Source organism: Bos mutus, chromosome 27, assembly GCF_027580195.1.
Source record: "Bos mutus isolate GX-2022 chromosome 27, NWIPB_WYAK_1.1, whole genome shotgun sequence".
NCBI lineage: Eukaryota > Metazoa > Chordata > Mammalia > Artiodactyla > Bovidae > Bos > Bos mutus.
The window spans coordinates 30,292,022-30,317,364 of NC_091643.1; the positions used below are offsets into that span (position 1 = coordinate 30,292,022).

General features: G+C 46.0%; 1 protein-coding gene across 2 annotated transcripts in view; it reads left to right on the forward strand.

Moving 5' to 3' along the window:
• Positions 1-25,343, forward strand: part of ACSL1 (acyl-CoA synthetase long chain family member 1) — a 64,952-nt gene that overhangs the window by 22,788 nt on the left and 16,821 nt on the right. For both annotated transcript variants that reach the window (XM_070364249.1, XM_070364248.1), the window contains exons 3-10: positions 12,585-12,699; positions 13,386-13,450; positions 16,864-16,965; positions 19,417-19,516; positions 19,731-19,909; positions 22,568-22,600; positions 22,753-22,804; positions 23,718-23,791. In XM_070364249.1, coding sequence (XP_070220350.1) covers positions 12,585-12,699; positions 13,386-13,450; positions 16,864-16,965; positions 19,417-19,516; positions 19,731-19,909; positions 22,568-22,600; positions 22,753-22,804; positions 23,718-23,791 — 720 coding nt within the window. The remainder of the gene's footprint in view (positions 1-12,584; positions 12,700-13,385; positions 13,451-16,863; positions 16,966-19,416; positions 19,517-19,730; positions 19,910-22,567; positions 22,601-22,752; positions 22,805-23,717; positions 23,792-25,343) is intronic.

Genomic DNA, 25,343 nt, shown 5'->3' on the forward strand with positions numbered 1-25,343 from the left:
GTCCAGAGCCTGTCTATCTTAGGCTGTCATAGGGGCTGATCACCAGATTAAAGTCTTCTTGCTTTGTTCATACTTTAAAGTCAAGTAAGCACCATTTGCACAACCCCGTTCTCACACCCCCTCCCATGTCACATGAACAGTTTTTTCACCCTCCTCTTTCCGTAAACTTCACGTGGCTATTAAAATGAGAAGAATCTGCCCTTTTGGGTTTGGCTGCATCTTATCATTATCCACACTAGCTGTTTCCCAATTACACCATTTTTTTTTTTAAAGCAGCAGCACAGAAGTTCTAAATAAGTTTCTAAAATTTCCTTTTACAAATCAGGATAATAAAGAAGATGTTAGCACCCGTGCTACAGACTTGTGCCAGAAAGAGAATGCAGACACGAGCTATAGAAGGGGACAGAGAAGCTGGAGTTGGCCACAGAATCCCAAAAGTCTCTCTTAAATTTTGGAGCCTGATTTGATCAGGACCCTGTTTAGAGAGCTGTTTCCTGTCTGGGGTGCAGCCCCCAGCTGCAACAGTGCAAGTCCAGGAAGAACTCTTCCACAGATTTCTCTGCTTTTCCCCATAACTTTGAGCAGAGCATGGAAGCAAGTTTTTCTGTATTCGTCTGTTTTATTATTATTTTTTAATCACACTCGAGTGATAAGGGAGTTTTCTGGTTTCAACCTGTTCTCTGGGCTTCCCAGGTGGCTCAGTGGTAAAGAATCTGCCTGCCAATTCAGGAGACTTGGGTTCGAGCCCTGGGTGGGAAAGATATGCTGGAGGAAATGGCAACCCACTCCAGTGTTCTTGCCTGGGAAATCCCATAGACAGAGGAGCCTGGGTGGCTACAGTCCCTGAGGTTGCAAAAGCCAAACACAACTTAGTGACTAAAACAACCACCACAAAAGTCTTCTCTGAAATTGAGGTCCCCATGTTCCCCTCGTGAAAACAGTCTTTTCTCGAGTGACCAGAAACCCAGGGGGACTGGTCAGGGCCCAGGCCGTGGTGGTTGCTGTTCTAGGGCATAGGAGAGTGTGTCGGAGCCGGAAAGGACCAGAGAAGCAGGGGGATGTAGCTGAGGCTAACCCGGTCTGCTCTGCTAAGGGCCAGGTAGCCTTGGGCAGGCTCATCCAGCCTGACCTTCAGATTCCTCATCTGGAGAAGAGAAACGACCAGGGCCTTCCCTCCCACCACGTTGAGAGGCTGCGTAGATACAGGCAGAGATCAACTGAGCCCAAGAGAAGTGTTCAGTAAATGTTGGGTTTCTTTTTCCCTAAAGCTCTTCTCTTTAAACTCTCGCATTTTAGAGATGGGAGAACAATGGGAGCCCACCCAGGTGAAATTATACCACATAGTAAGAGGAAGATCTGAAACTCTGTTATGCTGCCTCCTAACAGTGGTTGAAAGTTACGTATTTTAACTAAGATTCTTTGTTTGGGGATGGGAGGAGGGTGTGAGGAGAGGATAAAGCAGAGTAAATAAGGAAGTTTTCCGTTCATGTAGATAAATTTGATGAGCCAGTGGCTAGACCTTCTGAACCCGGGAGCAGACTCTTCTGAAAATGGATTTGCAGGCAAAGGCAGTGGCAGAAATGGAAGGCGGAAAAGGGGCAGGTCAGATAAGAAATGGAGTCTGGGGTTCCCCACCCAAGTTGGATGTAGGATCAGAAACTGTCGAGGACGGGGTGGAGGTGAGGACTAGGGGAGGGACAGAGGACTGGCAGAACCTGGGCAGCAGCAGTCCAAGTGGGTCCTGGTGACTCCTGCCTTCCCTGAGCCAGGTCACAGCAGAACTAGTTGCTGAAGGGGTTGTGGGCCAGAGTTTAAGGGGGTTAGGCAACAAACCAATTGCAAAGTATTGATGAGAACCATTGCCATTGCAGAAGGAGGTGGCAGAACCAGTCTGTGAGTTCCTGCAATGTCCTATAGGCATTGAGATGACTATCTTCTTAAATGAAGTCAGGAAGTTTTTTGAGGCCTGCCAGGGGATTGTAATAGAGTGAAATAAGGGAATAAATCATAGCAAGTAAAAACTTTTTTACACCTTCCAGTCCTTAGCCTTTTAAAGGCTTCATTTGAAGAATATCAGAACTTGTTTTAAAAATGTACCTCAAGGGAGACTTCCCTGGCGGTCCAGTGGTTAGGACTCCACGTTTTCACTGCAGGGGCCTCAGGTTCAACCCCTGGATGGGGAACTAAGATCCAGCAAGCCACACAGTGCGGCCAAAAATAAAACTGTACCTCTGGTAATAACTTAAGAGTCACTGTTTAAACTTGTTACCAGGCCTTGGCTTAGTGTGTGTTCACCTCTTTTAGTAGGCAGAACAAGTTCATTGGGTATAACTTATCTCCCTGTTGGATGACTTAACTCCAAATGACCTCATGACATCCAGGTCACTTGTTGGCTGGGTGACTCTTTCACGTGAAAGGTTGAGATTTAAGCATTCATGTGTTGGGGTTTGTATGGTGAGGAACTTACATTAGTATTTGAATCCTGTGCTGCTAAAAAGTTGAGTACGGAGGCTGTGACCCTCTGGATTCAGTTCTCCCTGCTCACAGAGAGTAGGCATGAAACTGGCATTCACTGGCATTCGTTCAGCAAGTTCATGGTGCTCACAGGACACAGGAGGAAGAGGCTGCTGCCCTTGCGGAGTGGACGGCCCAGCAGGGAGGACCGCCGTGGAGAGGTCCTTCCTAAGAGTCACATGAGTGACTTATTTTCATGCCATGAAACTAGAACCATGGTTCCTCGTCAGAGAAGAACTTGAAGGAAGCAACCTAAATGGAGCACACCAAACCCCTGGAAGCCATGCTCAGTAAATTGCAAGGCTTTGAAATTCAAAAGTTCCCATCCACTGAGGCCTTCTGGATGCCATGGGTTATCCAGACAAACCTCAGGCTGGGGCCACTGTGACAAGGGATGGCGCTCCTAGTCTGTGTGTACAGGTACCTGTGAGACTGTCGCTGAGTAGGATTTCCCCCGTAGCCAATAGAATCACACTGTCACACAGGCATGGGTGTAAAGACCCACTTGCAAACTGACAAAGCAGTTTCTGCACAAGAAGAGAGCATTGTTTAAAAGTTTGTATGAAGTTCTCACTCTGGACTTATGGAGATGAAGGGGTGATGACAGTGCCCCCCAAAAAAAGAGTTGAACTCCTAGAACCCGTGAGTAGAATGGTGGTTGTCAGGGCTTGAGGGTGGTGCTGGAGGAAACAGGGAGAGGTGGGTGAAAGGGTTCAAGCTGTCAGCTGTCAGAGGAATAAGGATCTAACGTATGATGAGGTGAAGCTGATAACACTGTATCGCATAATTGAAATTTGCTGAGAGAGTAGAACTTAGGTGTCCCTACCAAAAAAGATTTTAAAATATGAAATATATCAATTACTGAACTCCCTGGTGGCTCAGTTGGTAAAGAATTTGCCTGCAGTGATGCAGGTTTGATCCCTGGGTCAGGAAGATCACCTGGAGAAGGATCTTCTCCAGTAATGGCAAGCCACTCCAGTATTCTTGCCTGGAGAGTTCCATGGATGGAGGAACCTGGTAGGCTGTAATCCATGGGGTTGCAAAGAGTTGGATACAAGTTAGTGAATAAACTGCCACCATGTCATTTATACCTTACCAAAGCTGGAAAAAAAAAAAAAAACCACATCAAGAATGACAATGCCTTCTGGACCAGAGTGGAGGGGGCTTGAGCAGTTTGTTGAGTTGGGCAGGATGGGAGGCGGCCGGGTCGGGACCAGCCTTTGGGGAAGCTGCAGGGGAGCAGGGGGAAGGCTGCCCAGGAAGGGCAGGTGCGGCCAGATGGTGGGATCACTCACACCACTGCCACCAGCCCCGTGGGCTCGTGGAGGACTGGCAGGGCCATCTGCAAGGGGCATAATTAGCCTGACGAGTGTGAGCCAGGCCCTCAAGTGGGAGGAAGGGAGGGAGAACAGGGGCAGTCTCGTCCCTGCAGTCATTTGTACAGTAAATAGGAACATGAACATGAGCATCACTCTCACCCCCGGAAGCCCGAGAACAGCCGGCTAGCAGGGTGTGTGAGACCTCGGAAGAATCTCTGGGTTTGAGGCTCTGGCTTCGTATCTGTCAGCAGTCCTTGTGTAAACCTGTGTGGGCACTGATGCTCGCTCACTTGCCTCCTGTGACTGCAGGCTCTAGTCCTTTTACCCCTCAGCTGGTTCTTCCCTGCTGTATGGCTGTGCGTGTGGTCAGGTAGAGTGGACAGAGATAAATCCTTCAACCTCATCCCTGGCGACTTTGCTGCTGTGGTTTTCAGAAGATTTTCATGCACGTTTTCAGGAAACATCACAACATCTGAGCATATTTTCCGCCAGCTGTCCTAGCAGTTGGGGCACAGAGGGTGGGATGAAGAGATGGCTGGGAGGGAGTGGATTTGATGAGAAATGTTTTTCTGGGAGTGTTTTTATACCTGAAGTTAATCTCAGCATTGTTTCTAAAACTTAGTGGGCTTCTTAATAACAGCTATGAAAAACCTTGCTAACTAGTACTTCTTAATGAAACTATTTAGTGGAAACCTAACTAGTTTCTAGTGTGGTTAGACGTGTCTGCTCGCTGGAGAGTGGCCGGTGATTTGAAGCAGGCGTAGAAGCACTGAGTTGGTCAGGGGGCCGCAGTGTCTGGGTGGGATGAGCCGTGAGGTGAGGGGCGGGAGTCCCAGAGAACTGAAGGCAGAGGGTCTCATCTTTGTGCCAACGATAGACCTCCAGAGTATTAAGGAGCTGCCTTTAGGAATTCAAAGAAAGAATGGTGATTATGTGCCGGGAGCCGGTGAGGCATTCCACTCGAGACAAAGGTCATGAGGAAGGAGGCTCGGCATACGCAAAGGCGGGATCGAGCCTCAGGAGTCCGCCCGGATATTCTCTAGCATCTACCCCCCAAAAAAAACCAGAGTCTGCCTACTTTATTGCTTTGTGCTCTCACCTCTGACTTTACTGGGGGCTGTCCCCTACCACCATCTCGCTCTCTCTGTCAAAGAGTTAACTTACAGCTCCAATTAATAAAGTTCCTGGGCAATTAGGAGTGTTTAAATCCAAACCCCTCAGATGGCTCTCTAACTCTCCTGACAAGTTTACCCGGACTCCTGCAGCTATGCATACGATTGTTTACAGTCTCCCAGCCTCGAGAGGCACGGGAAGCTTAAGATATTCAAATAGCTTAGAGCCTCTCAGAGAATTAGAAACTGTCAGAATAAGACTAGTAAAGGATTTCATTGATGAGTCAATGTTTGTTGCCAAGTTTTCACATCCCCTAAATTGTATCCTTGAATATGTATTAATTAATAGTTGGTATATAGAAAAAATAAATAGTGGCCTTGGTGTTAGTAACTTTAGACCCTTCAGGTAATAAATTCTTTCCTTTGTTGTAAACCCATTACACATCCGACCTATAGGAATGCAATTTTATCTTTGGAAGATGGCGCCAAACCTTAAAATAATTACTCTTAGAGAAAATAAGTCTTTGTTGATAAGTCCTTGTCAAGAGTCATAAAATGTTAATAGGCCTTCTGGCCAGAAGATGATGTAAATCACCTAAACCATTTGTATACGATAAATTTGCAGGAAAGAAACCCTGGTTTTTGATAAGAATCAAAGACTGCTGACTTTGCATCCCCTATTATCCTCTATGTGTAACTTAGGGTATATAAGCCCCTGTTGAAAATAAAGCTACGGGCCTTGCTCACCAACGCTTGGTCTCCCCATGTCATTCTTCCCTTTAACTTCCAGCTGAGTCTCCATCTGGAGCCTTGGAACCCACCACGCTTACTAATTATGCCTGGGCTTCTAAGACCCACTCGAGAAGGTGTCTAGGGTGAGGCACCTTCCGCTATTCGAGAGGGCGCCTGCGGCCTACGTAAGTGGTGCAAACTTCTTGTCTTGAAGTTTTATTGGTCTCCCGTGTAAACCAAGCTACTCAGCCTCTTTTCTCCACTGAATTTTCCTACTGAGCTATCCTCATTCTATTATTCTTTATATCTCTAATTAGCATATAAATAGTCGCCTAGGCCGTCTCTCCTTCGAATACCCTGGATCAGCTGGGGCTGGTCCCCAGCAATTATGTCAGTTTTTTTTTTTTTTTTTTAATTTCCAGCTTCCCTTCAGCCAGGAAGAAAGGCTCAAGTTACTCTCTGGGAATACATATGGTAAAACAAGCCTGAAGACACGATTTGATTTTGCACAGACGATTCTCATGGGCTTAGTGAAGCAGGGACCATGTGTATACATACCCAATGGAAATGTGTGCTGTAATTTTTTTCGAAGTTTAAAAATAGCCTCCCCCACAAGCGGGGTCCACTCCTGTGGAGTGAAAAACACTGGCAGAGATAGGCCTTTGTGAGGCTCTCAGCAAAAACCCTTCCTTGACAGCGTCTAAAAGGCCGAGCAAGTAAGGGAACAGACCTATTTCCTTCAGACTGTGAGCTAGTGCCTTGAACGTTCCAAGTGGCAGGCACTTGGAGATGCTACAGGCAGGGGATTTGAATTTGTGACTCAACTCTCTCCCCATCCACAGAGGTGGGAGGGAGCTATTTTTCCCTTGAGGGATTGGCTGGTTTGCTCTGGTGAGGAGCTTGCCCTGAGTTTGGTGGCACAGAACTGGTTTGCTAAGTACAGCCTCCGTCACCCCCAGGGCAGGTCCTCCCATGGGGACAGGAGCAGCTCAGGAAGTTGGAAACTGGAGAGCGAGCTAGGGAGGGAGGGTGGACAAGGAAGCGCCTTCTGAGGGTTAGAGGAGAGCGATGGAGAGCCAGACCCCCAGTTGCCCACCGGGCTCCGGCCGGAATCCTCCAAGATGGAGGTGGACCGTGTGTGGGCAAGTCCCTCAGGCTGGTTTGAAGCTTGCTCCACTGCATTTTAGACGTGGGAATGAGACAGGGAGGCCTCCCCACCATCTGTCTGTCTGTTTTCTCATCTGCAAAGTGAATACTCCCTTGCTTCCATCTCTCCTGTGCTCACATTTCGATACCTAGCACCCACTGTAATTGGTGCTTCTGCCCCTTCACTCACTGGGTGTGGAGGACCTCGGGAAGCTGGCTGGTTCAATGGTGGAGCGTTGGTAGTGAACCTGAGGGTTCGTAGTTATGTGGTTGCATTTATGTTAGCATAGTGGAGGAGTCTAGCTATTAATACTTTTAAAATTCCCTGTTCATTATCCTGAAAGATCTGGTTGGGAGCATCACCTGTTGGCTGGTCTTGAATAAAGACCTAGTTTGTTCTGTCAGAGATCCCGTGTTACTGAGGGGAGAACCCATGGCCAGAGGTGCGTCTAGGTCCCTAGATTGGAAAAGCCTCTTTGTGCCTGTTCATAAAAGGTGGTAGGTGATGGTGGCCTGGGTAAATAAGATGCATGGGAAAGCTACATGCTTGGTGGGGCAGGGTGGGGGGAGTCATTTTCTCCCCCAAGGACCATAGTTTCACCTGCTGCTTTCCTTCCTAGAGATGGATGAGACATTTAAGCCCAGCCAAGTCATCAGCTGTCTCTTTAGCCATTATCGGCTCTCCCTGACCCCTCTCTGCTTTCTCTTCCTTTCCCTCCCCCATCCCTCCCACTGTCTAGCCCTCTCCTTAGAGGGAATAAACCGTAGTAGTAACATAGTGGGTGCTTGACTGTTAGGGCCTGTCAGATCAGATCAGATCAGATCAGCCGCTCAGTCGTGTCCAACTCTTTGTGACCCCCATGAATCGCAGCACACCAGGCCTCCCTGTCCATCACCAACTCCCGGAGTTTACTCAGACTCACATCCATCGAGTCAGTGATGCCATCCAGCCATCTCATCCTCTGTCGTCCCCTTCTCCTCTTGCCCCCAATCCCTCCCAGCATCAGAGTCTTTTCCAATGAGTCAACTCTTCGCATGAGGTGGCCAAAGTACTGGAGTTTCAGCTTTAGCATCATTCATTCCAAAGAAATCCCAGGGTTGATCTCCTTTAGAATGGACTGGTTGGATCTCCTTGCACTCCAAGGGACTCTCAAGAGTCTTTCCAACACCACAGTTCAAAAGCATCAATTCTTCAGCACTCAGCCTTCTTCACAGTCCAACTCTCACATCCATACATGACCACAGGAAAAACCATAGCCTTGACTAGACGAACCTTTGTTGGCAAAGTAATGTCTCTGCTTTTGAATATGCTCTCTAGGTTGGTCATAACTTTCCTTCCAAGGAGTAAGTGTCTTTTAATTTCATGGCTGCAGTCACCATCTGCAGTGGTTTTGGAGCCCAGAAAAATAAAGTCTGACACTGTTTCCCCATCTATTTCCCATGAAGTGATGGGACCGGATGCCATGATCTTCGTTTTCTGAATGTTGAGCTTTAAGCCAACTTTTTCACTCTCTACTTTCACTTTCCTCAAGAGGCTTTTTAGTTCCTCTTCACTTTCTGCCATAAGGGTGGTGTCATCTGCATATCTGAGGTTATTGATATTTCTCCCGGCAATCTTGATTCCAGCTTGTGCTTCTTCCAGTCCAGCGTTTCTCATGATGTACTCTGCATAGAAGTTGAATAAGCAGGGTGACAATATACAGCCTTGATGTACTCCTTTTCCTATTTGGAACCAGTCTGTTGTTCCATGTCCAGTTCTAACTGTTGCTTCCTGACCTGCATATAGGTTTCTCAAGAGGCAGGTCAGGTGGTCTGGTAGTCCCATCTCTTGAAGAATTTTCCACAGTTTATTGTCATCCACACAGTCAAAGGCTTTGGCATAGTCAGTAAGGCAGAAATAGATGTTTTTCTGGAACTCTCTTGCTTTTTCCATGATCCAGCGGATGTTGGCAATTTGATCTCTGGTTCCTCTGCCTTTTCTAAAACCAGCTTGAACATCAGGAAGTTCACGGTTCATGTATTGCTGAAGCCTGGCTTGGAGAATTTTGAGCATTACTTTACTAGCATGTGAGATGAGTGCAATTGTGCAGTAGTTTGAGCATTCTTTGGCATTGCCTGTCTTTGGAATTGGAAGGAAACCTGACCTTTTCCAGTCCCGTGGCCACTGCTGAGTTTTCCCAATTTGCTGGCATATTGAGTGCAGCACTTTCACAGCATAGTTGTCTATTTTCTAGATCAAGATAAATGGGACCACAGTTCATAAAGCTCAGGCCTTTCTATCCCAGAGAAATTCTCAAGGATGTAATCATCTGCTTTTGCATTTAAATAAGGAAGTGATGCAAAATGACTCTCCCCATCAAGGTGTTCCTTTTCCTCAAATACTGGCCAGAGTTCTAGTCCTGGGAACCATTGGTTCACAGATGGTTCACTGTGGTCCTGTCCTCACTGCCCTCGAGGGGAACTTGAACTTTTATTTCCTAACTCAGCCACGTGGGGAGACTGACCTCTAGAGGAACCTTTGCTTGTACAGCCAAATAACCTCGTGACCGCTGATTTGACTGTAGTGTGGTCACTACACACTGACTCACTCCTTTTTTAAAAATACTGGAAAAACTGTAGAACCCCATTAAAGAGGAAATAAAAGACCCGTAGTTCTCCGTGACTCAGTCTTACTGGTGATTTCCTGCACATTACACACAGGGTGTCTGCATCCCTCTCCCTATTTCTTGAGCACAGCTGAAACCCACACCTCTACACCAGACCTGTAGGATATGGCAGAAGTCCAAAGGGGCCAGATATAAAATATTTCTTCATTTAAGTAGGTGTTCCTAAAAATAGCTGCATGTACTTGGATAACCCAGTAGTTAAATGCCCTGCCCTTGAAACGGCTCAATTTTGTAGTACATACAGACATTTGAGCCCTCGCTGTTGTAGCTGTGCAAGCCCACACTTTTGCAGGTGTCACCAAGGTTGCCAGTGCTCAGTGTTTATGGACAGGACTTTAATTCAAGAAGAATGGTGGTACATGCACATCAAAAATGATTTCTTATGGGCATGTGTGATCATCATCATCACCAGTCCATGCTAAAGGAAATCCTAAAGGAAATCAGTCCTGAATATTCATTGGAAGGACTGATGCTGAAGCTGAAACTCCAATACTTTGGCCACCTGATGTGAAGAACTGACTCATTTGAAAAGACCCTGATGCTGGGGAAGATTGAAGGCGGGAGGAGAAGGGGACAACAGAGGATGAGATGGTTGGATGGCATCACCGATTCAATGGACATGAGTTTGAGTAAACTCTGGGAGTTTGTGATGGACAGGGAAGCCTGGTGTGCTGCAGTCCATGGGGTCACAAAGCATCAGATACAACTGAGCGACTGAACTGAACTGATCATCACAGAGCAACGGTTTTCAAAACACAGACTTTATTGCTTGGTCTCCCCCACTCCCATTTCATTCACCCCTTTTCCTGAAATTACAGAGTATGCCTTACAATTAATTGATAATGTGACCTATCACCCAGCGTTTTCACCTATACCTTTTTGGCATAGAATTCATTTACTGCTTCATCTCTAAACTTTTGCTATTTATTCTGATTTCTAATTAGAATAGTAATAAATATTTTGTCCTCGGGTTACTTTTTGAATAGGATGGCTTTATTTGGGATGTGATTAACTTCTTTAACTTTGAGTTGACTGTTTTACCAAACAGTCCTGAAGACTTTACCTTCAAAGTCCTGAAGTTCGTATATCACCAGAACGGTAGTGTAACCAGAGTTATTTAGCAAAAGTTGTTATAAAATGATACTCAAGAGCAGTGATTCTCCAAGTAGGAACTGGGGAGTTGACCTGCTGTCTTGAAGAGATAGAGTCTGCATATATTCAAAGCTAAACTTAATCTGTTTTGGGCTTCCTTGATGGCTCAGCAGGTAAAGAATCTGCCTGCAGTGCAGGAGACACAGGAGACACAGGTTCAACCCCTGGGTTGGAAAGATCCCCTGGAGGAGGAGAAGGAAATGGCAACCCACTCCAGTATTCTTGCCTGAAAAATCCCACGGACAGAGGAGCCTGGTGGGTTGCCGTCCAGAGGGTCGCAAGGAGTGAGACACGACTGAATGATTAAGCATGCAAACTTAATCTCTTCTCTCAAACCTACCCCTAAGTCCTAGTGTTTGATTTTGGATAGACTGGAACTGCTATTCTCACAGGCCTCCGATGCGCTCTTGTCCTCCTGCTTTCAGTAACCTGCCAAATCCCGGTCATTAGCGCTTAGTGCCTCCCGCTCAGACTTGACTTGCCCTGCCCTCATCAGGCCCACGTCAGCTGGTCTGTCTCCATTGTGTTCCGCACACTGATCACCTTCCTTGTAGATTTCCTTCTAGGAATTACCCTGATTTTCACCACTTCCCTATTGGGGACCATGGTGTTATTATTCAGTCACTTAGTCGTATCCAACTCTTTGCCACCCCCATGGACTGTATAGCACGCCAAGGCTCCTCTGTCCATGGGATTTCCCAGGCAGGAATATTGGAGTGGAATATTTGCCATTTCCTTCTCCAGGGAATCTTTCCAACCCAGGGATTGAACCTGGGTCTCCCACATCTCCTGCATTAGCAGGCAGATTCTTTACCACTGAGTCACCAGGGAAGGCTTAATTTGGGACCATAATGCGTCCAAGTGGTGCACCGGATCCCTGAAGGGCTGGCTGAAAGGCGGACTGCTGGATCACACCCCCAGAGTTTCCAACTCAGTAGATCTGGTGAAGGGTTTGCTAACTGCTTTCCCCATGAGGCCCAGGTGTTCCCCTGCCCGTCCTCCTAGGACTTCGGCTCTGGGGTGAGCCAGTGCCCTGTAGATTCCAAGCTTCTCCTCTTTCTCCATTCCAGCTCCCTTGGTGCTCCTCTGCTCAGCCTGTACTCCGTGGAGTCCCTCCGGTCATGTAGGGATGAGGAGTCCATACACATCCGTACATTTTATAGCTGATGATGGTAACTAGTAGATGCTGCATGGGAAACTGAAGTTCCTAACAGATTACAGGGTAGTTAGCAAAGAGGAAAAACAGTAGACATGATCTCCAAAAGAATATAGATAAGGTGATGAAAGTAAAACTGAATGGTGGTGTGTCATTTCCCCAAGACCGGACAGAATCAGTCCTTTATCTGCCAGTGGCTATGGTTTGAGAATCGTCACGCTTGTGTCCAAGGGTTTGGTTTCCAGTCCTCAGACTCCTCAGCCTCGTCTGACAAGACCAATGCTTATAAGTCTGTGAGCCCTTTGGGCTCCTTATCCTTTCCCTCCATCACTTCCTTTTCCCAGGGGTCCTGGACGGGCTTCCTGTGTAGCTTAGTCAGTAAAGCATCTGCCTGCAATACGGGGGACCTGGGTTCAATTCCTGGTTCAGGAAGATCCCCTGGAGAAGGGAATGGCAACCCACTTCAGTATTCTTGCCTGGAGAATCCCTTGGACAGGGGAGCCTGGCGGGCTACAGTTCTTGGAATCACAAGAGTCGGAGACGACTTAGCACTGTCTTTCTTTCTTCTTTCTTTCTTCCTGGACGGACATGGGCCCAGCCTTGCTTCTCTGAAGCCGGCACTCATCTCAGGGGGAGGATTTATGTCAGACGCCAGCGCATCCGGCCCTGGAGTCCATGCAGCAAACACTCACCCCTCCCAGGCCCTGGAGGGGATTGAGGGCGCACGGTAGACATATTCTTTTTAATCCTTTTTTCAGACCTTCTGTCTGTCTGTCTTTTTTCCCAGGGCAGTGATGGTGCCCGGAGATCCACGCTCCTGGACAGTGACGAGCCCCTGGTGTATTTCTACGATGACGTCAGAACGTTATACGAAGGTTTCCAGAGGGGCTTACACGTGTCCAGTAAGCATCGGCCTGAATCTGTGCAACTAGTGCTTCAGGTTTTTGCTTTCGACAGAGGGGTCTTTCTTCAAGAAGCCATATTTGCTCACAACTCTCTCCCACGCAATCTGACTCCCAGCTCCCTATCTCCTCCTGTAACTTCTGCAGAGCGAGTCCCCCCGCACACAGGTCCCATCAGGTGTGGCCCATGGTCAAGGCACTTCTGCAGTCACATGCGGCGTGCTTCATGGAGAGTTACACATCTGTTAGCTCCTTACAGGCTCTGACATTTCCTGCATAAAGAGACCTATTTAACCAGGCCTGATCCAACATTTCTCAAGCTTGCTTAACCAGGAGACCCATATTTTGAGAAATATTGATACCCACGGAAGCGGGGGTCCATCAGAGACATTTGAGGGATATTGGCTCACGAGACTGCCCTTCATCTCTGACGGTGGCACCAGAGACCCCGGGTACCTGGCAGCTGCCCACCCTTCCAGCCCATCTCCCTCCTGCCCCATGTGAGAAACAAAATAGAAATAAAGAAGCAAAACTCAGACCCAAACCCAGGGGGAAATGCTTCCTATCTGAATTCGTTGCTTCACACCTGAGGACCACTTTGCGGAATGAGGATACAAATGAGAACCTAGGAATATCTAGGCATGTTTAGCCCATCGTTTATTCTTTCATTTGTTTTCTTCTTTTAGATAATGGCCCTTGTTTAGGCTCTCGGAAACCAGACCAACCCTATGAATGGCTTTCATACAAACAGGTGAGTTGTCCCGCTCTGTGGCCGCCTCATGTGAGCCATAGGGCGGGAACACGGCAGTTTCTGGAGCCTCTGTAGGTTGGATTGGAAGGTTTCTACGGAGTGTGGATGCCGACCTGGCTCAGGGCTTTAGAACAGACGTGCAGCATCCTGAGACGTTAAACACACAGATTTGGGGAACACTAGATCAGTAATTGAACGGGTGTTTCAAAGTAGTTTATTTTAGAGCTGCTGTGGGTGTGTTGTGGAGTACAGTATAAATTTTAAAATAAAATGCTAGAGGATTCTCTGGCAGTCCAGAGGTTAGGGCTCTGAGCTCTCACTGCCAAGGGCCCAGGTTCGATCCCCGGTCAAGAAGCTAAGATCCCAGAAGCCAGGCAGTGCAGCCAAACAAATAAATAAAATGCTAGAAATGTGCTTGAAGCAGGTGACTCTTCTCCCAGACCCCACGGGAGGATAAGATTACTCCTTTCTGTCTTGAGGGGTGCTAGACAGATATAGATGCCCCAGTGTAGAGGAGCCCTCTCATTTTATAGATGAGAGAAAATGGGCCCCAGGCAGGGCTGGGACTCACCCCTGGTCACAGCTGAACCAGGGCCAGGAGGGAGGCCCGCGCCATCTGTTGTAAGGAGTCTTCAAAGCATCGTACTGATCCCGGGGTGACCTTTAACCCTAGGGCAGCATGGAGAGCAGCAGAGATGTTCAGAGATGACACCTGTGTAACCGAACCAACACGGAGGTGGCTGGGATCTGGGCCGTCTCTCTCCTGTCACTCTGGTCCCAGCAGATCCATGGCTTTTAACTGTACATAGTAGTTTGCAGATGGCTGGTAGCAGGAAGGCTTGCTCCTTTTTCTTGTTTGTATCGTGATTACAACAAGTCTAGTTGCTCCTGACTCTCCCCAGTTCAAGGCAGCACCCCCGAGACACGCGGGAGCCAATGGGGGCATCCGCTTTGCTGCCTTGTGCTTCCAGCGCAGCTGTCGAGAGGGCTCCCTGGAGTAGGGGCAGGATGCAGAGGACCAATCCCCCTTCTGTGGCTGGGGCTCCGGGTAGTTGATGTGTCCTGGGAAGGGGTGGGGGTGTGTGAAGTGGGTTGTCGTTAGGATCTGCAAAACCAGTCTGTGGGAAAATGCTTCTTGGTCCTCCCACATCTGAGGATCAATGAAATGCAAAAGGCAAGAGAGATAGAGGCAGAGATAAAGAGAGACAGACAAGACAGCTTCGCATTCCTTGCTTGTAGGAATCGTGAGCTGTAGGTCTGGTGAGCAGAGAGACTGCTGTTTTTATTTTCCTTAACAGAGCCAAATAGTAGTTTTCCATCGAAATAGTAGTTTTCAGATCCTTCATTTTCACAAGCGGTGTAAAAGCAGTTCATGTTTGTTGGAGATTTAACATTGCACAATGGTCTTCAGGCCTCACAGAACCTACCGGTGCTTCTGGTTTACATCATCTTCTTGTCATGTTACTGTTTTGTGTGGGTCTCAGCCTGTCAATAATCAGTATTGTGGCTGGACCAGCCCATGTAGTTCATAAGATGATTGCAAGATGCCCTTCAGCAATAACTATAAGAAACTTGGAAAAAAAATAAAGCTTTCTTACTACAAGACTTGGAAATGACACAGCACACCTGGGCCTCACATGTGAAGTCTCTGGTAGGGGGAGGGAGAGTGCAGAGCACCTGGGGTTTTGCTTTATTGGGGTCAATATCCTCCCGTGGGGTCTGGGCTCACTCTTATCAATGAATTTGAAGCATAAGAGCAGTAACTTAAAGCACAGGCAAAAGAAAACACAAGTGGCCAAAATGGACAGTTATCCGCATCAACCAAGATCTCTAAAACAAAGGAGGCTCGTTTGGGAGGGGACCTGGCTCCTTATCTTTTTTGTGGCTGGCGATGTATCAGCCTTGGAAGTGGATGCATCAGCCGTCAAAGCTGAAGGCAGGTGCTTGGACTACCAAATAAGAGAAAACCAAACCCTTGGGCTTTGTACTACGCTTACTTGTAGTAATATGTTCTGTATACTTTCTGTTATGTGTTGACTGCCAGAGGGAAAACAGGTCCACTGCCAATGGGATGTTTGAGGCAGGTTGAAAATCCCTGGGGTTTCAAAAGGTGTTTTGTACATTTCAGACAGAGACCAGTGAAGATAAAAAAAGTAGACTGAAGCTAACTTTGGATGTGTGTATTTAAATCATTCCCCCCCGCCCCAGCCCGGTGATTCTGAGCTTTAGGGGTTAGGAATCCCTGTAAAGCTTTTCAAAGAAAGGTCTGGACCGTCTTTCTAGAGACCCAAGTGTGTGCATAGAATCCAGTAAGCTCTGCAGACCGTCTAAGCACTCACAGGTTCCCAGCCCTTACAAACAAGCAGGATCTGTGGAGCAGTCCCTGGGGTATGGGAGAATAAGCATGCTAATGCCATTCTTGCTGTCACTCTTACTGCCATTGGCAGAGCAGGGATGGCACCATGTGCCCGAACCAACAGGCTTCTGGAGCAGCATCAGGTGTGGTTCTGTTCTCTGCAGGCGTGGGTGTGGATTTACAGTGCTCATGATAATTTACCAACCAAGAATAAAGAATTCCAAGTTAGCATTAAAAAAAAAAATTTTTTTAAGTACATTTGGGGTAGGAATGAGGAGAGGATGGGAAGTTGGGGTAGGTAGATAGTCTTGCCTGGTTTTACTTAGTTGTAATTAATAGTGTACATTTTATATTCATTTATCTTAAAATTGTAACAGACACTCAACTTTGATATGGTTTTTTTTAATTGTAGTGTTTACTAGCTGTAGAGCATTTTGTTAGATTTACTCTCATTTACTTGATCATCCAGCCATTGGTCTTTTTCCCCCCTACACTTTTATGACTTTACATAATTTTGAAATATATGTATTTGTACCTAAAGTCTTTTCAAACTTCCCTTTAGGACTGGATTATTTCCTAAGAACTAATTCTCAAGAATACAGTTGTGGAGCCTAATAATTAGAACTTGTCCTTATTTTTCAAAGGTCTCCCCCAAACTTGTCCTTTCTGTGTTTATAACAAAGGACAAGTTTCAGCTTTTTTGTTGCTCTTTATAAACACAGACACAAAATTCTGTGTCCCTGGATTGCTTTTGTAAAACTAAAGTATAAAATAGAAACTCTAACATGAATCGTGTGTGATCTAGCAGCTGTTGGGGTGAGATTCATTTGCTTTGCAGAGGGAACTGTATGATCAGTCCCCTCACCATGAGTTCTGGAAAGTCAAACCTTGAACTTTACAAAAATTTGTAACTACAGGGATACCTGTCTACCCCTGTTCTTTCTCTCTGGGCAGAACTGCTTCTTGGTGAAGATATTAGGCTCGGCCGTCACGGGAAGCTGTGTTCCTTGAGTTGGACCTGATGCTGTTCCTGATTTTTTTTTCTCCTCCATTGTAGGTTGAAGACATGGCAGAGTGTGTGGGCTCAGCACTGCTCCACAAGGGCTTCAAGGCAGCTCCAGACCAGTTCATCGGCATCTTTGCTCAGAACAGACCTGAGGTATTAACCGTTACGCACTGGGCAACCAAAGCTCAGAGAATTCTCGATATAAGAGTCAGTTAGGGTTCACCCCCGCCTCTGCTTCAGACCAGATTCTGTGGTCTGATTGCCACTAATATAGCTCTGTGTTGTGCCTTAGAGAGTTACATGTATGAAAACCCAAACTAGGTCCTTCTTATGGCACCCCACTCCAGTACTCTTGCCTGGAAAATCCCATGGGCAGAGGAGCCTGGTGGGCTGCAGTCCATGGGGTCACTGGGAGTCGGAAACGACTGAGCAACTTCACTTTCACTTTTCACTTTCATGCACTGGAGAAGGAAATGGCAACCCACTCCAGTGTTCTTGCCTGGAAAATCCCAGGGACAGGGGAGCCTGGTGGGCTGCCATCTATGTGGTCGCACAGAGTCGGACACGCCTGAAGTGACTTAGCAGTAGCAGGGGGGAAGAAACAAAAATTTTTTTTTTAAACCAGGTCCCCAAACAGAAACTGGCAAAGTCTTTGCTATACAAAGACAAACAAATAAAAACAAATAACTAACAAAAATGTCTTCCGACTTTAAGGGCTGCCTCTGTGGTCAGAAAAATAGTATTAGTCAATGCCAGAGAAACTTGGGTACGTTTTTGTCAGTAGCAAACTCATGCCTTTTCTTTCTGAAAGGTCTAGGCTTTCCCCCTGCTCAGATTGCAAACGTTAAAATCTCAGGGGGCATGGGGAAGGAGCTTCAGCAGTAGCTGACCGTAATTTAGACAGGTGGACTGTCGTTTGGCCACCCAGGCCTGTGCGTGGTCTTCTGTAACCTCTGCGTTAAAGTACATTGAAATGAGAAGCCCCTCTGGAGTTATTACCTATGCTGTGAATAAACAAATTAGTGGCATAGCTGGCACAGAAAAATTCAAGCGCTGGACTTGAAGACGCTACGTTGACTCTTAGACCTGCTTGCTTCCAAAGACATGTTGGTTTAACGTGCTACTGTTTTATAGGTTACAGTGGTTTCTCAGCGTTTGTGTACAGTTAAAGGAGGAATAGCGTTTTCCACAGCTGGGCCACAATTAGGCTCATGGAATTTCATTTCTTTCATTGACAGTGAAGCCCATTTGAATGAACACATCCAAATTTTTTGTTTCAGTGGAATATCACTAGTCATGCATCTATGACTAGGACATAAGTTCCTTACTTCATGGATGGAATGGGCTTCTTCCTATATGTATCAGTTAGTTCACCAAATGTTTATTGAGAACCTTCTATATTGCCAGGCACTGCCAGGCACCAAAATACCACAGTGGATCTTCTTCGTGAGGTACCTTGAAGACAGCCCTCATAAACCCATGTTTTCTCTTCATGTGCTGTGTGGACATAAAGTAGAAGGGTTATGGGAGCTCAGTCAAGGAGGACTTCCTAGAGGTGGCATCCGAGTAGAGTCTTGATGGCTGTAAGGGTGGGGAGGCCAAGGGAATGTCAGGAACAAGGGCATGTTTGCCTGGAGCAGCGTGTCTGTTGGGAGATGAATCATTTCAATGTGGTGGAGGGTGGAGTGGCAGAAAGAGAGAGAAAACAGCTCCAGGCCAAGTGAACGTGAGTAGGTTGTGCTTCCCATGGCCCTGTGCCCTTGTCCATGCTGTGTGTTCTGCAAGTGATGGGCGCCACGAGGGTTATCAGGGAGAGAGTGACTGCTGCAACTGCCTTGTAGGCAGGTCAGTTGCCATGTGACTGACGGGTTTAGAGGAAGATGACCAGCAACCCGTGTCACTTCTTTCCTTCCTCACTTTCCTGGGGAGACTTCCATGGACAGTTCTCCCAGTGGGTGGCATGTGCCTCTTCCCGTAGTCCCAGGCCTTCCTGCACACTGTGGCCAGATTGCTCTTCCTTGGACCTCCAGTCGCTGGGGCTCGGAGGAGCCCCAGAGGCAGTGTCTTGCCTGGTTCATAGAGCCAGGCTCCTCTGTGACCTCAGGCTGGCTCCAGCCCTCTGTCAAGCTTAGCCGGTCCCCACAGCCCTGCTGGGCCATCCCTGCCAGCCTCAGAGCTCACTGACATCCCTCCTCCCTGCTTGGACCTCGTGGTCCCTCTCCTGGAGTCCCCGTGCCTTTCTCTCCATCTGTCGAAATTGTGCTGCTCTTGCCAAGGGCAAGCTCGATTCCCTCCCCCTGCATGGAGGCCTGCTGTGGGCGCTCTCACCTCTGAGCTCATCACTTTATTGTGTTCTTCATCCTCCTTTCACATATTTGCCCCAAATCTTCAGGCAGATTGCACTTTCTTTTTTATCAGTAAGAACTGGGCAAGTGTTTTGTTCATTAGGAATCCCTCCAGTGCCTGACGCAGGGTAGTTGATACACAGATGTTAGTTTTGGTACATCCAGTGTTTCCACGTTGAGTCTCTAGAGTCTTGTTTTTCCTGGAGGGGTTCCATGGTGACCTCTCATATTCTCACCCCGACCTCTACTTTTTCTTTAGTGGGTGATCATTGAACAGGGATGCTTTACTTACTCGATGGTGATCGTTCCCCTCTATGACACCCTCGGAACTGAAGCCATCACCTACATCATCAACAAAGGTATGTCTGTGGTCTTTGGGAGCATCTTACCCTAGTTATTGGGTAGATACAGCAGCTACGTGTAATGATTACGTGATGGAATAGGAATTTTTTAATTTAAATGTACACTTACCCTCCTATTCAAAGAAGATAGTTCTTAAACCTGATATCAGATGTTACAGTCAAGCTTTTAATATCCCAGAGCTGCTTCCTCACTGTGTCTCTTTACTTCCAGCCGAACTCTCTTTGGTTTTTGTGGACAAGCCAGAGAAGGCCAACCTCCTATTAGAAGGTGTAGAAAATAAATTAATACCATGCCTTAAAACTATTGTTCTCATGGACTCCTACGGCAGTGATCTGCTGGAACGAGGCAAGAAGTGTGGGGTGGAGATCATCAGCATGAAGGCCATGGAGGTGAGTCACTCTGCCCTGCCCACTTCCCTGAACAGTTCCTCCGAAGTCATTTTGACTCAAATGTGGTGTCTCTCCAGTGTGATCACAAAGTCGCAACTCTCGCTGGTCCTGTAAAAGAGAACAGAAATCTGTCTCGTTACTGGAAAGAAGAATTTTGCACACATTCCCAGCGTTAACCCATCACATCCTGCTTAAGTGCTGTCATCTAGCAAGTTGCAGTGCTAACAAAGTCATTCTAGAGCACTGACGGAGAAGGCAATGGCACCCACTCCAGTACTCTTGCCTGGAAAATCCCATGGATGGAGGAGCCTGCTGGGCTGCAGTCCATGGGGTCGCTAAGAGTCGGACACGACTGAGCAACTTCACTTTCACTTTTCCCTTTCATGCATTGGAGAAGGAAATGGCAACCCACTCCAGTGTTCTTGCCTGGAGAATCCCAGGGATGGGGGAGCCTGGTGGGCTGCCGTCTATGGGGTCGCACAGAGTCGGACACGCCTGAAGTGACTTAGCAGCAGCAGAGCACTGACAAGTCCTGCTAATAAATGCTGGAAATGAGAATTTCAGATTCAAGTGGAGATTTAAGTCTGTATGTCCTCTTAAAGTATTTAAGCCTTTTACTTAACTGATTTGTCTCTAAAACAGAGTCAGACATAGAAATCTGCCTCCTTATTCTTTTTCCAAGGTTGCTTTTTTAGGCCTCTGGTGAATTTCTAGCATAGTTGCTTGTTTTGATTTATTTGCATTTTAAGATTCAGATTAATCACAGTTGTAAAGGTAAACCAGTCTAGGAAAATGAGTGGGTCCATATTTAAACTGGTTGTTCAACATTAGATTGTATTGGGTTGGCCAAAAAGTTCGTTTCGGTTTTTCGTAAGATCTTTCAGAAAAGCTTGAGTGAACGTTTTGGCCACCCAATACAAGAAGCTGATGAAGCTGGTTTCCCCGGTTGCTCTTGGGTTAAAGTTCCATCCACAACAGCAGGCAAGAGGAAGCTTCTGTTACATGCACATCGCGGGAAGTAATAGGTTCAATAGATAAATCATTCTCTTTCTGAAAATGTTATAAATATTTTTCCTGGAACTGTTACAAATAGGGTTTTGAATTTTATTTATAGTTCTCCTTCTACCAAGAATTTGAGCTCCAAGTAAGGATCTATAAAACCTTTTCTGGGGAATTTAGTAGGGAATCTGCCATTTGTTCTATTAGAGCATCTGCCACACATACATATACACAGAAACAACAGCATAGGACAGGAACCTGTAAGAGTTAGTAGGTGTGCAGAATTGTTAAATGGGGTTTTTAGCTAGTTTTTCAGCTAGTGTTCCCCCTTTTTTTTTTCACTTGTAATCCCATTTCAAGATAATGTAATTTCTTTTCCTCCCATTTTTCCTCATCCCCCTACCCTTCCCCAGACACATACATAGGCTTTTTTTTTTTGTCTTTTTTTGATTGCTATATATGGTAAAGAATTAAAGATCTTAAGGAATATAGGAATTTTTAAAAGATGCATGGAAATTTGAATCTGATAAAAGATTATTTGGGGAAGAAATTGGAATTATCATTACTTTAGCTCTTAGTTGACTTCTAGTTGGATATCAGTGTCCCTATTTTTAATTAGTGGTCAATCATACACATAATTTAAAAGTGTGATTAGGGTTTAAAACTGTATACTGGGCAGCAACTCACTGAGCCCTGAGTGGAAGTGAAAGTGTTAGTTACTCAGTCGTGTTCGACTCTTTGTGACCCCATGGACTGTAGCCCGCCAGGGTTCTCTGTGCGTAGGGATTCTCCAGGCAAGAATACTGGAATGGGTTGCCATTTCCTACTCAGGTGAGCCCAGAGCCCACCCATCTAATTTCCACTTAATTCTAGGCACACTCATTTCCTATGCTCACTCAAGCTGTTTAATAGGAAAATAACATAAATCGTTCATTCAAAAAATAATAGGTATTAAGGTGGTCGTGGAGATACCTTCATGCAGTAACATCAGAATGAGCCCTGGGTATTAACAGAATTCTCCTTGAGATGCCACACCTCAGAATTGAATCTGTCGTTTTTAACCCTCATGGCCACTGGATGGGGTTCCTGGAGCTTCTGTCGTGGCCTGATCTGTAATCAGAGATGCCTAAGGCCTTTCTCCCCTCCATGTGGGGAACTGCAGATATTTGAGCCTTTCTAGAATGGTCAGCATTTAAATCTGGTGGAGGCTGGTTTCTGTCTCCAGACTGAAGATGTCAGTTTTGTAGAACCGGTGATCATGGATCAGTGCTGAGTTTTGGTTCTGGGAGAGTGCAGAACAGCTGTGGTTCTCTGATTACTGTGAAGAGCCGGGCTTTGTTAAAGGCCATGATAGGAATGGCAGTGGAGACTGGAATTACATGTAAGAGACTTCGATTCCTGTCCTTGGAATCAGTCCTGTTTCCAAGGCCAGTCCTAAGGCCATCGATATGGTTTTATATAAGAGAGAAAACAACCAGAAAACGGATTCTTAGAACAATGGGTAAGTATTTGGGTTCAGGTTAAATTGCTGTCGTTTATGTAATTTGAAATCTGTGCTGTCTTTGTGTTGGCTGTGAGTGAATCAATCCCACAGAAAAGTCAGCTTGAACTGAACTTAAGTGTTTCCATTTCAAATTTTTTTTTTCTCTTCTTTTTAAGGACTTGGGAAGAGCCAACAGACAGAAGCCCAAGGTGAGTGCACCGTGTCTGACCCGGCCCCAGCCTCTGTCCAGCTTCTGTGTCTAATTAGTTCAGAGGCTAGTAAAAATATTGGGTGATAACAACTTAGAGTTTTCTATTCTATTCTGATTTGTACTGGCTTTTTTCTTTTTATTGTGCTGTAGCCTCCAGTACCTGAAGATCTTGCAGTAATTTGCTTCACCAGTGGAACTACAGGTCAGTTTTGAAAAGAAATTGTTTCTAAGTGGTACCTGGAAGTGTATATTTCCTGCTTCCTCTTGTGGATGACTTATTCGAATTGTAGATGGACTGGATGCAGAAGAGACAGAAGTATTCAAGCCTATCTTCCAGTAGCTTGATACAACATCCCCAGGATCTGAGTGTATCCTCACACATTTACATCACCCATCTATCTGGGACAAACGGTATCCATGGTTTCCAGAAATAAAATTCCTGGATTTTCGTCTCTTACTGCTACACGCACCCTCTAAGACTTGCCCATATTAGTAAAGATGGTTTAACACGTTATTGACCTGGGGATTTTTCCAGAAACTAACACCTGTGGCTGGCAATTTGTTATGTAAGTGAATGTTGAAATGTCTCCAGTCAATAACGTTCAGGTAAAGGAATGATGCTAAAGCTGAAACTCCAGTACTTTGGCCACCTCATGCGAAGAGTTGACTCATTGGAAAAGACTCTGATGCTGGGAGGGACTGGGGGCAGGAGGAGAAGGGGACGACAGAGGATGAGATGGCTGGATGGCATCACTGACTCGATGGACGTGAGTCTCTGTGAACTCCAGGAGTTGGTGTTGGACAGGGAGACCTGGCGTGCTGCGATTCAGGGGTCGCAGAGTCGGACGCGACTGAGCGACTGATCTGATCTGATCTGATCAAAAGATGTATTAATGCGTCTCTGGTCAACAAGTTGTTAAGATAATTAGCTTCATTTAAAGGATTACAGGTTGCTCAGGAATTTGGTGCGACTCAGCTTTTGGCTTTCACAGTGTACCTCACATTAGAGGCATCAGAGGCCCTAATGATGTGGGGTTTATGGGCTTCTCTCACGTCCGCCATTCTTGGATGGAGTTTCTGTCTTCTAACTTTATTTTGCTCATATGTGTCCCCAGGCAACCCCAAAGGAGCAATGATCACGCATCGAAATGTAGTGAGCGATTGTTCAGCATTTGTGAAAATGACAGAGGTAAACTTTTGGGAGAGGGCCATCTTTCCATGTATCCAGTGGTTGGCATCAGGCCTCAGGAATGAAGGTGGTCAAGGCCCCACCATCATGTTAGGCCTGGACTGTATTTGAAACAGTACCTGAAATATAGATAAGGTCTGAGCTTTCACAAGGTCTGAGGTCATCTCCTCTCAAATAGTTTTTCACTATGGACCTGATCCCCAACTCCTGCTGTGACCGTTAACATGAATTGACAAATCAAATTTATTACATTTTTTTATATAGTAAAACTTCATTTGGATACTGCCTTATAAATGTTTTTAGGAAAGGACAGAGAAAAACTGACTCTTTTGTGATTTTATCTCCTGTTTTAGTGTGCGGAAAATAATTAATTTCTTTAGGTGGACAAGGAAATGTTAAATGTTGCTGAAGGTGTTTAGAATTATTATTGTTTGCACTGTTTATTATGCTTAATTTGACTTCCACTTTATATGAAGGATTAAAGCCTTGAACTTTAGATCAAATAACTTTATAGTTATTTCTAATACTTTTAAAATTGGCTGTATAAGTGTCTTAGTCTGTGTGGGCAGCCATAACAAAATAGCACAGATTGGGTGGGGTGGCTTCAACAATAGACATATATTTTCTCACAGTACTTGAGGCGAGAAGTCCATGATCAAGGTGTCAGCAAATCTGGTTGGTTCTGGTGAAGGCTTTCTTCCTGGCTTGTAGCCAACTCCTCTCCATGCCTCCCTGCCCTCGCCTCTGTGTGCACATGGAGAGGTTTCTGGTGTCGCTTCCTGTCCTTAGAAGGACACCAGCCTGATTGGATCAGGGCCCCACCCTTATGACTTCATTGAACCCGAATGACCTTCCCTGTCTCCAGATACAGTCACATGGAGCAGGGTGGTTAGGGCTTTAAATATGACTTTGAGAAGGGTCCTTACAATCAGTCTATAGCACCAAAAATCTATTTCCAACTTGCTTTTTAAAAAAGTACGTATTGAATAATGTAATGAATACCTTTCCCTCGCATCCTTTGCACATTTTTTCATAATTTGCGTTTGCAAATTATGTGCCTCTGGAGGGGTTCTCTAAGGTCTGCTTTTTGTGGTAGGAGCCTGTGCTTAATGGTTTTGGGGAATGCGTATCTTCAGCGACTGTGTAAGTGTATTCTTACACCTTCTTAGTCCTTCTGGTATATACTTTCTGAACAGAGTTCAACATTTAATACTTTACCAAAGTGAGATTTTAATTTCCTCATTGGCCTTCAAAGATAACTTAAAATGCATGAATCATTGAGGCAAATGATTACAGTTAATGTTAATGTGAACATTATCAGGGGGATTCTCAACTTTGTAAAACTTCTCATTATGCAAATGCACATTATTTGTTTAACCTAAATCAGAAAATTGAAGAGTATAGATGTTATTGAGTCTGATTTCTCATTATGTAGCACTTTTCTACTGACAGGAACCAGTTGGGAAGCAGGAATAAAATTAATCTCAGATTATGGGATGATCAGACTACATCACGTGTGATTGCTTTATAATGAAGGATGGCCCAGCCTTGG